General features: G+C 42.9%; 1 protein-coding gene across 1 annotated transcript; it reads right to left on the reverse strand.

Annotated features, from left to right (window-relative positions):
* Positions 1-2166: 2166 nt before the first annotated feature.
* RASL11B (RAS like family 11 member B) lies at positions 2167-5641 on the reverse strand. Its single transcript, XM_075259718.1, has 4 exons — positions 5387-5641; positions 4810-4866; positions 4238-4314; positions 2167-3442 (listed from the first exon to the last, which is right to left on the reverse strand). Exons 1-4 carry the CDS (start codon positions 5529-5531, stop codon positions 2975-2977), a joined length of 747 nt encoding a protein of 248 aa, XP_075115819.1. The 5' UTR covers positions 5532-5641; the 3' UTR covers positions 2167-2974.
* Positions 5642-15782: the final 10141 nt, after the last annotated feature.

A 15782-nucleotide genomic window follows, 5' to 3' on the forward strand; every position in this document is an offset into this window, starting at 1 on the left:
CTAAACATCTAACATGGTACCTGAGGCTGGACGTGTCCTAGGTGTAGCTCTTGGGTTTTGTTTTTCAGTTTCTCTGAGCTTTGCATTGTCTGACCTTGGCTTGAATTGGTTGGGACATCCACTCCTGAGAATATTGTCAACCATCTTGAATATTTTCCCCTTGCCAATAACCTTTCTTACGGTAGAATAGTGTTATTTCAGATTGTTTAGAGATGGCATTATAAAGTGTGTCAATGGAAAGTACAAATCACCAGTATTCAGTTATGTTCCTGAATGTGAATGTTCTGTCTGTCCTGGTCCTAAAGTCTTACCTTCACTTACAGGTCCAGGCAGCAGAACATGTTTAAGAAAGGACAAAGTGTCCACTGGCCACATCAAAGGTTACCCCATGTGTGCTTAATGTTTTCCATACCGTTTCCACTTATATAAATAATAAGACGGTATAATTTGTCATGCACTGTCTGACCTTCATCAGACTGTATTTACCTAGTGCTAAGCCCTTCCAAGGACCAGATGTCCTTTTATGATGTCCTAATACAATATGGAAAACCCTCAAATTCAAAAGGAGTATTTTGTTTTTGAGTAACCAAAGGTTTTGTTCTACCATATCAAAGGTCTATAAATACATATATGCTTTATATTCCTCCCATACGTAGGTGAATACGCTGCTCTCTCACAGTCTATGAATGTGCCGCCATTGAGGCAGGTCATGCGATGTGCGGATCTGTAACTGTTTGAAGCCCCATCTTGATCATTTCAGTGTTACTTCATCAAAGGCGAGTGCTGAACTCTGCTACATATTTGCAGGCAGGAAATGTGCAGCCGCATGGAGGAATTCACCTGCTCCACAGATGTTACCATGAAAGCCCTACAATGTGAGCGGAACAATATGGATTACTGGACGGAGTTCTCATTAATCATGTTTTGTATAATTGTTCAATGATGTGTCCGCGTTCCACCCCAACCGCAAGGATGTAGACCACAGTTACCCTGGTCATTAGCCCCATGCCTAATATATATATATATATATGTATATACGCACAAAATTAGATCTGCTGTGTGTACTGTATATAGCATGACAGACTAGTCATTTCGTAGACGTCTACATAGTGACTGATATATTGGTCTACAGGAAGCTAGATAATAAGAATTTGGAGTCAAGTTCTTCCTTCTTAGTGTGTTTAGCCTTGTTCTTCTGGTTACTAGTACTGAAGGGACAGGTAGTTTACACTTCAAATACATAACTTCTGGTTCAGGGTCTTTTACAGGGCTTTAGGCAAGTACACTTTTTTGGGGATAGAGGCTTTTCAGTCTAAAATGAACAAACCTGGAAGCAAACGGACCTCCCTCTCCACTACCTCAGCTCACATTTTGTTATGGACTCCAATTCAACACAATATCATTACGTGCCAGCAAACCCTTGACAGATTGCAACTCCTACACTAGCCTTAAATTCCCCCGCTGCTCCGAGATGAACCTGGATTCTTAAGAAGCTCCGTCCAGAAAGGAAACCTAAGCCAGTCAGGGCGTGATGTAGACTTCTGGTGTGACTGGCATACATTATAGTAAATTTTCCCTGGTCCACCTTATTCTCTGCCCCACTCCACCCTCTTTAGTTAAAATAAAGTGGCACATCTTTGACACCAAAAAGGGCCGTGCACCAAAGATGCGCCAACTATGTTCATTTACAACACTTTTCTGTCATAGGGAACAGTAAATTCCACCCTTTGTGTTTGTAGGACCTAATGTATAAGTTGCACTTGATATTTGTTGCATTGGAACATTTCCATTCATTGTAATAGTTTCCATTCTATGTATAGAGAGAATGGATTCAATAAGGAGTCTGTTACCCTATAGTTATTATCCAAATGACTCAAATTATATTTCTACCTTCACAAAAAGTAGTGATGCAAAATCTCTCCTATAGGTGGTGCTAGAGTCAGTCTTCATTCTAGAAGAGCCATTGGCATACTGGAGGTAATGAGATGTTTAGTATCGGTGTTTTATATAGGATACGTATATAGTATTTATATTGTGTTACATGATATTACGTACTGTGATGAGATGGCTGCAATGAATTTTGCTTTCTCAGGGCAGAACATTTATTGCAGAGACAAGATACGGTTTAGTGGCAGCTTTAACAATGAATAAACAGTGAAACGTGGATAAAAAGTTAGCCTCGTAGGCATTTATTGTACACAAAAAATAAATAAGTTACAATTTACAAAGCAAAAAAAGCACGGGTGGCTTTTAAAGTGCAATTCATAAAAGTCATAGCCGGATATTCTTAGGCTAGATGTAAGAGACTTCGTCCATCTCCTATGTGTCTCTTTAAATTCAGAACTGAAACCAGCGCCCCCTAATGTCTGCAGGATTAAGCACCCCAAACATTACTCAGCTTTACCACAGTAAGGAAAGTGCAGATGCAAAGCACATTTATACAATGCTTTATGATAGACTGAGCTGAAGACTCTGCATGGGATGTCCAATGAATACACCAAGAGTTATGAGAGGCGTATTACAAGCGAACGACCACATCCGTCATCTCCTATATATGATGTGTGTGGATACAAACATGTGACCTCAATCTACCCAACAATAGCAGGTCAGGGTGTATAAAAAGACGGTACAATGTACACTGTGGTAACAGGAAACCAAACATGGGGATGTCCGCTATTTCAGAAATATCCTCCAACTTCACCCACATATCAGTCCACAAATGTGTCCATGACTTGTCTCCCATATCTCGGGTGACCACACAATTCCAACCAATGTCATGCCTAAAACTTTCCTTTGGTGTCCATTTATCCCATCAGCTTAACTCCTCTGTGCTGCATAAAACGGTTCCTTGGAAACCTTCTTGTCACTCATGAGCTTCCTCTGAGCCAGAAATGTCAAACTTAATCCATGATATCAACCTCACAAGCTTTCTTGTTTGGAAGAACGGAAGGAACAGCTGCCACACGTGGTCTCTTCAGACAGACGTGGCAGTCCTCACTTTTGCAGACAGGACCTGCTTAAAGCGTCTCTTCAAGTCCTGCATGTTGGGAGACTTTGGCCGAGGGATAAGGGAGTTTTTCCTCTTCTCGGGTGTGCTGGTGGTTTGATGCTTACTGATCTCCTTACAAAGTACTTGAAATGCATTGTAAACGTCAATATAGTTCTCGCTGACGCTGACCTCATAGAAAGTGCAGCCCAGCATGTTGGCCAGCTGAAGTCCATGCTGTGGCTCAACCTGCTTGAGGTGCAGAAGGTCCGCTTTGTTGGCAACAATGACAATGGGAACTCTGGTGTCGGGGTGAAACTGGCGTACATGTTGGTGGAGGTGGTTGATAAGCTCATAGCTCTTACAGTCTGTGATGGAGAAGACGATCACAACGGCATCTGCCCATCTGATGGATCTATTAAGTTGATCATTACACTCCAGTCTCTGGTTTTGAAGCTGCAGGAGAGAGGACAAAAAAAAAAAAATCTAAGATGAGGAGATTCCAAACCTTATGTTAAAACAATTTACAGGAAAGACAGATTTTCCAGCTTCGCACTAAGACAAACGTTCCAGAATACACTTGACCTAAGTGGCGCAGAAGATGTATGCTAGATCAATCTGTCTGCTCCTTCACCTTACTAACCTAATGTATGTTGATGCAGCTGCAAAATCTGGAATCAGATACAGTGGCGGGGTCTATTCTCCAGTGGAATGTACCGCGAGGAGCAGGGGAAGACTTTGTAGTGGGGCAGAAAGGGAAATGAGCTGGCTAGACAGAGAGTCTGGAGAGTAAGGAGATATACGCTGGAAGCATTTCCATCTGGACAGCTGCCCAATCCCAACTGCTCGGACTAGACAAGCACTTAGCCGTTTTATGTGTACTAGACTGAGTGAGCCTAACCCATACTCTAGCTCCAGACCATTTACAACATTTGGATGCAGTTCAAAAGTTCACACACCTACAGATGTAGCAGAGGGGAACGTGTCATTTTACTTTATGGGTCAAACTCTTTTGCTTTAGACAATGCAGTGCTGTGTAAAACCAAATAAGACACAGTAATGTGTGAATGAGTGGAAAATGACAAACACCACTCTGCTGCATCTGTATATAGCTGACTGTTCTAAATATATACGGCTTAAACCTACTATCATACAAATATATAATAATATATATGAATAACAATTATAATAAGAAACTACTTGGTGACATAGTAAGCCAGAAGTAACGTCCAAGTCAGACAATGTATTTACCTGTACACCTGGAGTGTCCTGCACCTGGATAGCCAGAGTCATCCCATCTATCTGCACTTGTCTGCTGTACAGGTTTCCTGGGAAAACAATAAGACAATTCATAAGCGAAAGCTCAGAGACCAGCACGACAGTATCTATATACAGTGGGCACTATACAGTAACTTATTACATGGGATTTGGAGTAGAGGGATCAACATACAGTGGGCACTATATGGAGTAGAGGGATCTATATACAGTGGGCACTATATGGAGTAGAGGGATCCATGTACAGTGGGCACTATATGGAGTAGGGGACTCTATATACAGTGGGCACTATATGGAGTAGGGGGATCTATATACAGTGGGCACTATACAGTAACTATTATTACATCGGATTTGGAGTAGAGGGATCCATGTACAGTGGGCACTATATGGAGTAGAGGGATCTATATACAGTGGGCACTATACAGTAACTATTATTACATGGGATTTGGAGTAGAGGGATTCATGTACAGTGGGCACTATATGGAGTAGAGAGGTGTATATACAGCTACTATATAATATACTCAGATTATTCCAGGAGATTTTCTTACCTGCATTCCTTTCATAGTCGCCAATAAAACGCTTGGTGAGAAATCTCACCACCAGAGCTGCAAGGAAGAAGAGAGAAGAGATGAGAAAGCTGCAGGCAGGACACTATCATCAGGCCTAGCACTTGGCAGGGGAGGCTGCAGGTAGTGATGCCTTTCAGTGCAGAGATCATTTACATTACAATGCACTTGTATAGAAACTAGGACGAGTATAGAGGACACTGAAACCTGCGCTCAGCCCTGACACCTCCACCCCTGATACTCAGGCTGTACATACAGTATACATACACTCTATAGACATGTATTTGATATGGCAGCAGAATACAGAGAATCAGATACAGATGTAGCAGAACTGAGTTTGTCATGGTTAATAGGAGTATATGGACTAGGCTCGGTATCCAGTCCATACTATACTATAGCCATACTGACCCCAGGCACCGGCTTGTACAACTCCGTGCGAATACATTGAACTATTACTAGTCAGTTCTGCAGATACCCAGTCCATGTACAATCTCAGCTCTGCTACATATGTGACAGCTATATACTTATACTAGACAGCAGTAACCACTACATCACTCACCCGTCTTGCCAACTCCACTGGCTCCCACCACCGCGATCTTGATGACCCTGCTATTGCCCCCCGGGCCGCTGCTGGTGCCCGCACCGTCAGTGCTGGTGGTGGGGGGACATTCATTGATAGTGCACATGTTCTGGATGAGGCGCATGGCTCCGGGTATAAGAGGATACAATAGAGAGGAAGGGGTTACAGCCGTGTATAGACGTGTATAGCAGTGTACGGCTGCTGAGTCCCAGACTGCAGTGAGACAGGCGAACACTCTCTGGAGCTTGTGAGGAGCGGAGAGCGGCGCCGGCTGTTTTGTTACAGAGCGGTCAGGACGAGGCACCGCCCACTATCCTCACAGCCTATGATAAGGCAGAGCTCCCAAGAAGGGTGACACCCCTTCTCCCTGTTGTCCTATCAGAAGGCGCCTTCTACTGCTGTTATGATGCTGCTGTGTTGTGTAATGTTGGTGCACGCTGTCTGTGCTGTTATAGTGCTGGGTATAGCCAGAGGACTGGCGTGCTGGGACTTGTAGTGCTGCACTATATGATAATATTACATGTATATGCATCAGTATAGCCAGAGGACTGGCGTGCTGGGACTTGTAGTGCTGCACTATATGATAATATTACATGTATATGCATCAGTATAGCCAGAGGACTGGCGTGCTGGGACTTGTAGTGCTGCACTATATGATAATATTACATGTATATGCATCAGTATAGCCAGAGGACTGGCGTGCTGGGACTTGTAGTGCTGCACTATATGATAATATTACATGTATATGCATCAGTATAGCCAGAGGACTGGCGTGCTGGGACTTGTAGTGCTGCACTATATGATAATATTACATGTATATGCATCAGTATAGCCAGAGGACTGGTGTGCTGGGACTTGTAGTGCTGCACTATATGATAATATTACATGTATATGCATCAGTATAGCCAGAGGACTGGCGTGCTGGGACTTGTAGTGCTGCACTATATGATAATATTACATGTATATGCATCAGTATAGCCAGAGGACTGGCGTGCTGGGACTTGTAGTGCTGCACTATATGATAATATTACATGTATATGCATCAGTATAGCCAGAGGACTGGCGTGCTGGGACTTGTAGTGCTGCAGTATATGATAATATTACATGTATATGCATCAGTATAGCCAGAGGACTGGCGTGCTGGGACTTGTAGTGCTGCACTATATGATAATATTACATGTATATGCATCAGTATAGCCAGAGGACTGGCGTGCTGGGACTTGTAGTGCTGCAGTATATGATAATATTACCTGTATATGCATCAGTATAGCCAGAGGACTGGCGTGCTGGGACTTGTAGTGCTGCAGTGTATGATAATATTACATGTATATGCATCAGTATAGCCAGAGGACTAGTGTGCTGGGACTTGTAGTGCTGCACTATATGATAATATTACCTGTATATGCATCAGTATAGCCAGAGGACTGGCGTGCTGGGACTTGTAGTGCTGCACTATATGATAATGTTACATGTATATGCATCAGTATAGCCAGAGGACTGGTGTGCTGGGACTTGTAGTGCTGCACTATATGATAATGTTACCTGTATATGCATCAGTATAGCCAGAGGACTGGCGTGCTGGGACTTGTAGTGCTGCACTATATGATAATATTACATGTATATGCATCAGTATAGCCAGAGGACTGGTGTGCTGGGACTTGTAGTGCTGCACTATATGATAATGTTACCTGTATATGCATCAGTATAGCCAGAGGACTGGCGTGCTGGGACTTGTAGTGCTGCACTATATGATAATGTTACCTGTATATGCATCAGTATAGCCAGAGGACTGGCGTGCTGGGACTTGTAGTGCTGCACTATATGATATTACATGTATATGCATCAGTATAGCCAGAGGACTGGCGTGCTGGGACTTGTAGTGCTGCACTATATGATAATATTACCTGTATATGCATCAGTATAGCCAGAGGACTGGCGTGCTGGGACTTGTAGTGCTGCACTATATGATAATATTACATGTATATGCATCAGTATAGCCAGAGGACTGGCGTGCTGGGACTTGTAGTGCTGCAGTGTATGATAATATTACATGTATATGCATCAGTATAGCCAGAGGACTAGTGTGCTGGGACTTGTAGTGCTGCACTATATGATAATGTTACCTGTATATGCATCAGTATAGCCAGAGGACTGGCGTGCTGGGACTTGTAGTGCTGCACTATATGATAATATTACATGTATATGCATCAGTATAGCCAGAGGACTGGTGTGCTGGGACTTGTAGTGCTGCACTATATGATAATGTTACCTGTATATGCATCAGTATAGCCAGAGGACTGGCGTGCTGGGACTTGTAGTGCTGCACTATATGATAATGTTACCTGTATATGCATCAGTATAGCCAGAGGACTGGCGTGCTGGGACTTGTAGTGCTGCACTATATGATAATATTACATGTATATGCATCAGTATAGCCAGAGGACTGGCGTGCTGGGACTTGTAGTGCTGCACTATATGATAATATTACATGTATATGCATCAGTATAGCCAGAGGACTGGCATGCTGGGACTTGTAGTGCTGCAGTGTATGATAATATTACATGTATATGCATCAGTATAGCCAGAGGACTGGCGTGCTGGGACTTGTAGTGCTGCACTATATGATAATGTTACCTGTATATGCATCAGTATAGCCAGAGGACTGGCGTGCTGGGACTTGTAGTGCTGCACTATATGATAATGTTACCTGTATATGCATCAGTATAGCCAGAGGACTGGTGTGCTGGGACTTGTAGTGCTGCACTATATGATAATGTTACATGTATATGCATCAGTATAGCCAGAGGACTGGTGTGCTGGGACTTGTAGTGCTGCACTATATGATAATGTTACCTGTATATGCATCAGTATAGCCAGAGGACTGGTGTGCTGGGACTTGTAGTGCTGCACTATATGATAATGTTACCTGTATATGCATCAGTATAGCCGGAGGACTGGCGTGCTGGGACTTGTAGTGCTGCACTATATGATAATATTACATGTATATGCATCAGTATAGCCAGAGGACTGGTGTGCTAGGACTTGTAGTGCTGCACTATATGATAATATTACATGTATATGCATCAGTATAGCCAGAGGACTAGTGTGCTGGGACTTATAGTGCTGCAGTGTATGATAATATTACATGTATATGCATCGTATTCATCTGTCACCTGTTATCTGCTTATCTATCCATTATCTATAGAAATCCGTCATCTGTTTATCTTTATTGCCAATCTATAGCTATCCTATATCTATATGTTCCTTCTATCTATCTATCTATCTCCTATCTGTCTATCTATCTCCTATCTATCTATCTCCTATCTATTATCTATCTATCTCCTATCTATCTCCTATCTGTCTATCTATCTCCTATCTGTCTATCTATCTTCTATCTATCTATCTATCTATCTATCTATCTATCTATCTCCTATCTGTCTATCTATCTATCTATCTATCTATCTATCTATCTATCTATCTATCTATCTATCTATCTATCTATCTATCTATCTAATCTACCTATATCCATCCACTGCACAGCTGGCAGCAGCATCAGTTATGCCCAAGTCTCCGTAGTGGAGATGCCGCACCCTTCTCCACCACTAGGGGGCTAGTCAGACCAGGCAGTGACACTGCTGCAGCAGATTTCCATGCCATGTACTTGGCAGTCAGCTCCTTTGTGTTTCCTTATCAATCACACATTCCTTTTTCCTGTTGCAGGTCTTGTGGAGCCTCCTGAAGGACAGAGATGGTCTCAGTGTACCACCCACTGGTAGCAATGTGCTATGGCATCATCACAGATCCTTGGCACATCAGGGCAGATTGTTTATATGGACAGGTACTATCCTACTGATGAGAATGAGGTTTTATAGCAGTCTATAAAATTATGTGTCAGTGGACAAGATGTCATTTACATTTGTTAGTATCTCTAAGTGCCAAGCGATGGTAAATACAACCACATGACTGCAGTGGGGAAGACCTGGAATGCAGTGGCAGCCACAAATGATGCCTGAATCTTTTTTAAAAAAGTGTGACATTTAATGCACCAGTACAGGGAACATGTGACCTCTGCCTCATTCTAACTCCAAATCACCGCGATCAAAAGACTTGGGACCACCATTCTAGTGATTAGTGTGGGGAGGGGGGATGGCAGTGGCTGACCGCCCACTGATTATACATTTATTACCTATCCTAGGGATAAGTGAAAAGGATTCCATGTAGGAAAACCTATTTAATAAAAATCACTGGTGCAATCTATCTATCTATCTATCTATCTATCTATCTATCTATCTATCTATCTATCTATCTATCTATCTCTATCTATCTGTCTGTCTGTCTATCTCTTATCTAAGTATCTATCTAGAAGTCCAAACAAAGACAGCACCAGCAAAGGTATGGGTGCCAAAAAGGAAAAATATAACAGCACCAAAATTAAAGGAAAACCTTGTCTATCCAAGATGCACAGCACAACTTATAGGGCTGCATAAACAAAAGAAGGGTCCAATCTGCTAGCATCTTGCAAAAGGGTGGAAAAATCAAAAACCCCGTTATCACCGTCACAGGGGTCTTTTTCAAGCTAGAGTGATCAGTAAATGTTTACTTAACACATTAAGTTATGCTACATTTGGCTACATATCTATCTATCTATCTATCTATCTATCTATCTATCTATCTATCTCCTATCTATCTCTCTATCTATCTACCTATCTATCTATCTATCTATCTATTATTATGGAATACCCTTGCAGATCAGCTATTTACAGCTTTGGCTACTATTACGGTCTATTCATGTTTTAAACATGTGTTTAGCACATCTGTGTGATGGATGGACATGGATGGTCATCTATTTAAGTAGAAATCAAAGTAAAAAAAAATAAATCAGTTTTTGTAATTTTTCTATATTTTTTTTTTTTTTTTTTGAAGGACATCAAAACACAGTTAACTATACTTTTATGTCCATCCAAGAAAATGGACAAAAACAGAACTATTTTTTTTGTTTGTTTGCTTTTAACACTGATCTCTATGTCAATGGATGGCCACCCGTTTGCAGTCATTAAATAGATGTACTAAGGAGATGTAAAAATATGATGTTAACAGACTCTTAACATAATAGGGCGCGACTCCGTTCACTTGCCATGCTTGTTGGAGCAAGGGTTATGTGTACTGCAGCAGTGTCCCATAGACTTGAATTGGACATTTTTCAGTACCCATGACGCTGGGTTCACACCAGCGTCTGGACTCTGTTCTCAGGTTTCCTGTCATGCCAAGCTCGGCCGTGAGCGCCAGTGAGCGTTTTATGCTCTCTGCGGCGAAACCGTTTTTTTTTTAAACCGGACACAGAATACTGCATGTCCGACTCTGTGTCCGGTTTAAAAAAGCAGTTTCGCCGCAGAGAGCATAAAACGCTCACTGGCGCTGATGGCCGGTCACTTTTCAAACCCATTCAAATGAATGGGTTTGAAAGATGCCGGCTGGTTTCCATCTCCTGTCCAGTTTTGGGCAGGAAACGGAAACCTGAAGAACAGAGACTGGGCGCAGATGTGAACGAGCCCTAACCTCTTCTATTTAGAAATGAGTACGCAGCAGATCACCTGGCATGGTAGCCATGGTGCTGAGTGTCCCTGTATGCAGTTGATCTGTGTGACTCCCACAATCTAAAATTGCTGGATAACCCCTTTAAGAATAAATAACTCCTTCCAAGCTGTTATTGAGTAGATTCGCCCTACCTGGTGGTCAGCTCGGGGCTACAGATGAGTTGTAGTGTTGTCTATCACATGTGTGACTTACTGCTCTGTCATCATTAGAGGCATAAAATGTGCACTGGGATGACCTCTGAACTCCTAACCTTGGACACTACTTGTCACCTCTCCACCTGTACACTCCCTAATACCATAATCTGAAGAACGTTCATATACTGTGACCTGTGAAGCATCACTTATTAGGATCCATTATGAGGAGCCATAATTATCACACTTCATGTACAAGTTCATGGAATTCTAATTTGCTGCTTTTAATTGAGGTGATAGTTTTGTTCTTTTCATGTGAATTGAAGCTGACAGTCTGTCGTACGCAGCGCTCCCCCTCCTCCTACTTAATTTTAGACTTGGCACTTTTCATCAGACTTGATGTTACAGTAAAATCCACATGCAAAGCTTTTAGTTACTCTTAGTAACTTTCTCTGTAAATCAGATGGATAGTCGTAACATCCCTGGTAGACTAGGGTGGTTAAAGGATTAATCATAAGACCCCTTGTCATCTAGAGTAGGTGTGTGGTTCCCTGGTGGATTAGGGCAGTGATAGTCTTGGGCACTGAAGGTATTAATGGTAATATCCCTGGTGGTCTGGGGCAGTGACGGTATTAATGGGAACAACCTTACTACTCTAGGGTGGTTAAAAGATGAATGGTAAGACCTCTTGTGATGTAGGTCTATGGTTCCCTGGTGGTGTAGGGCAGTGAAGAGGATAATAATAACATTCCTGATGATCTGGGGCAGTGACAGTGCTAATGGTAACATCCCTGGTGGTCTAGGGTGGATAAAACCCCTTGCTATCTCAGTATATGGTTTACTGGTGATGTAGGGCAGTGGAGACATCTCGGATGAAGTGGGGCAGTGGCGGTGTTAATGGTAACATCCCTGGTAGTCTAGGGCAGTGAAGGTATTAATGGTAACATCTCTTGTAGTCTAGGGCAGTGAAGGTATTAATGGTAACATCCCTGGTAGTCTAGGGCAGTGAAGGTATTAATGATAACATCCCTGGTAGTCTAGGGCAGTGAAGGTATTAATGGTAACATCCCTTGTAGTCTAGGGCAGTGAAGGTATTAATGATAACATCCCTGGTAGTCTAGGGCAGTGAAGGTATTAATGGTAACATCCCTTGTAGTCTAGGGCAGTGAAGGTATTAATGATAACATCCCTGGTAGTCTAGGGCAGTGAAGGTATTAATGGTAACATCCCTGGTAGTCTAGGGTGGTTAAAGTATTAATCATAAGACCACTTGTGATCTAGGTTTATGGTTCCCTGGTGGTCTTATATAGTGAAAAGGTTAACAATAACATCCTTGGTGGTCTAGGATTGGGAAGGGGTTGAAATTGTCTGACTGGAATAATAAAATGTAATCTATGAAAAACTCAAGGAAAATTGGGAGGAAGAGGGTAGGTGGTCTACTTGTTTTAAAAACTTCCTTTGGCTAGAATGGGGACCTTACCCCTTAGAGCCCCTGTGCAGTCTATATGTCCAGCGCTGCAAATGTAATGAAGACAGAGACAGATGGCAAATTATTTAAAGTTTCTTTAAGAATGTATAAATAGAATTGCATAAATAAGAATTCCAGAATCTAATAGAAAATAGTAGGAAACTATCAATGTAAGTATCACATGTCCACATGCATCTACATAGTCAAAAATTAACACCAAAAATTTCTAGTGTGTAAAGTGATTTTATCCCCACTCTACTTTGTCATGAAACCAATATAATATCACACTATGCTAACAAAATCCTTGAAAACCCGCAACACACAACACAACCACTGGGTGGCCAAGCACAGGTAAATACAAAATAAACATCTTGTGACAGAGTATCACAAAATCATGTTGCTTTGAAAATTGGTCATCCAGTAAGACGGATATGGGAACTTAACCATCTAAGAGCAAGGTAACGGAAGAGTTGTCAACAAGGAACTTGAAAATGTACCAGAAAAGGAAATTACAATAAGATCTTAGCATAGGGCCTTATTTTCTAGGTGATTGGGAGTGTGGCAAAAGGCCCTAAATTTTATTTTAGCTGTAGAGACCCTTATCCTGTATGTACACCGCTACCTAAGAGGGTATATTTCAGATTATTATTTTATTATAGAATTATTGCCAATGTGATTCCTTAGTAAGGCATCTGTCATCCATTGGAGGGGAAAAAGTCGTGCAGAAAAATCTCTTTCCTCCGCTGGTCTCAGTTTAAAAACCACATTATAGTCAATAGGGTTCACCGGGCTCTGTGTGTAACTGCTGTTTTACTGGTCCGACTCTCTGATGTTCGAGACCTGAACAATGGAGATGCAATCCTAGTGTGAACCTAGCATCATATTGTTGAAGACCTTTAAACCAGAATGTCATGGGTCTATATAAACCTGGGTTGGCCGATATTATGCAAATAAACCTTTTCTTATAACTATTGAATTGGAGTCAGATATCGCTATAAACTACGCTACATTTGTATTACCTGCAGCTGTTAAGGTATGCTGAGAGTTGTAGTTTTACAACAGATGTACGCAAGTTTATCATAGGCCTAACTTTCTACTGTTCTCATAAATTGGACCTGAAAGAGGAGATAGAGTCTCCCTTTTTCAGTGTGTGCTAGTTATGTGGATAGAAACAAATATCGTTGTCCATCCACCATTTGGCAGCATGTATACATCAAGCCATTGGCGTCAGAGCTAAATGTAAGCCATGAGTAGGGTCTCCATCATGCCTGCACATATCTCCTCACCTACCCACATCCCTGTCACTAAGGCTAGTCCTTGACTGTAATGGATTACTCAATAAGTCCTGTCCTGAGGCGTGTACGAGCAGGCACCCAGCTGACGGACTTCAGCACTTACAGGTGTCTCCTTAAGAATGCGTTCGCAGACCCTTGTTCAGCCTTCTTGTAGTGTACACTTGTATTTTTGCTGTAAAGTTATTTTAATTTCAATGTATCTCAAGGGTGTTGCCACATCATGCCACTGCCATAGCAGTTCATTAAAGGGGTCTTCCATCGCTATAATATCTATTGCCTGTCTTTAGGAGAAGTCATCAGTATCTTATAAGTGGGGGTCCAACCACCAGGGCCCCCACCGATCAGATATTTAAAGAGATGGGAGAGTTTGGGAAAGTGCTGCTGCCTACTTCACTGCTTACTAAGTAGAGCGCTGTCCATAGTATCATGGCTGTGCTTGGTACTGCTGCTCAGCCTCATTCAGGTCAAACAGGCCATGTGACAAATGTAGTAGACTGTAAAATGGAAATGGCCCGGACTTGAGTGCTGCTGCCACATCAAAGAGCTGATCTGTGGGGGTGCCAGATGTCAAAACCCTGATGAACTATAATAAACATTGCATTTTTGTATGGGCAATAACCCCCCAATTTTCACTATTTTGCTATTTTTTGCATTCTTTTTACAGTATATATACTTTTCCAAAATCTTCCATCGGTACTATTCCGTTATCGGGCCAGCAGCAGCGCATTTCAGCACCAGCTTTCGGGACAGCAGTTCAGGGTACTATTCCGTTATCGGGCCAGCAGCAGCGCAGTTCAGCAGCAGCTTTCGGGACAGCAGTTCAGCAGCGGGAATTACAATGACATCCGAGGACTGCTGGCCCGATGCTTGTGCCCAGTAACCAGTACATCGATGACCCCCCTCCCCCATCCTTCTCCTCCTGCCAGTGCTGCCCCCCAGCTCTCCTTACATCTTCCCCGTACCCTCTCCCCGCCACACGACTAGGCCTCACCTCAGCGCTAGTACCGAGACCGAAAGGAAAGACACCGGGGCTCAATCCAGGCCCTGACAAGAAACACGCCGACTATAGGAACGGTGAGTTACAGCGAGCCGGAGGGACAAACTTTCTGCAGCGTCCGGCGGCTATCTAGTAGCATTCATTGCTCAAGATTTACGGTGAGGCCTATTACAGGGAGAGGGTACGGGGCAGATGTAAGAAGAGCTGGGGGGCAGCACTGGAAGGAAGAGGAGGATGAGGGCATCGATCGATGTACTGCCTACTACACACAAGCACGGCCTCTATCATCGGGCCAGCATCGGCTTAGTCATGTGGCGGGGAGAGGGTACGGGGTAGATGTAAGGAGAGCTGGGGGGCAGCACTGGAAGGAGGAGGAGATGGAGGGGGGGTCATTGATGTACTGGCTACTGGGCACAAGCATCGGGCCAGCAGTCCTCGGATGTCATTGTAATTCCCGCTGCTGAACTGAACTGCTGTCCCGAAAGCTGGTGCTGAAATGCGCTGCTGCTGGCCCGATAACGGAATAGTACCTTTTGATCAGCTATAACCAGACTACGGTCCCCATAGTGTAACATCTGGTTTATCACCTCTCCATTACCCATGTACAGTGTACTACTAAATACGTCTTTGTGCCCACGACCCCATAAATGATCCTATGTGAGCGTATACAGATGGAATGGACAATCTCACTTTTCTTATTTTTGGACATCACCCCAAGTCCTTACATAAAGTGTAACATATAGGCAGTGGATATAAAAATACCATGGATCAGCTGTTCCCTGCAGTCTGTGGTTTTGCACATAGCACCCTAGTATAGTGAATTTACTGTAATGTGGGACATTCATTAGGTTCTGTAGTAACAAGCCTTCATTCAGTCAATGGATTTGTC

Source organism: Leptodactylus fuscus, chromosome 1, assembly GCF_031893055.1.
Source record: "Leptodactylus fuscus isolate aLepFus1 chromosome 1, aLepFus1.hap2, whole genome shotgun sequence".
NCBI lineage: Eukaryota > Metazoa > Chordata > Amphibia > Anura > Leptodactylidae > Leptodactylus > Leptodactylus fuscus.

Excerpts from the sequence above, each read along its gene's own strand:
- RASL11B (XM_075259718.1), bottom strand. The coding sequence starts at position 5,531 with ATGCGCCTCATCCAGAACATGTGCACTATCAATGAATGTCCCCCCACC. Across the intron at positions 4,315-4,809 it reads CGACTATGAAAGGAATGCAG|GAAACCTGTACAGCAGACAA; the intron begins GTAAGAAAATCT and ends TTGTTTTCCCAG. Across the intron at positions 3,443-4,237 it reads AGGACACTCCAGGTGTACAG|CTTCAAAACCAGAGACTGGA; the intron begins GTAAATACATTG and ends TCTCTCCTGCAG.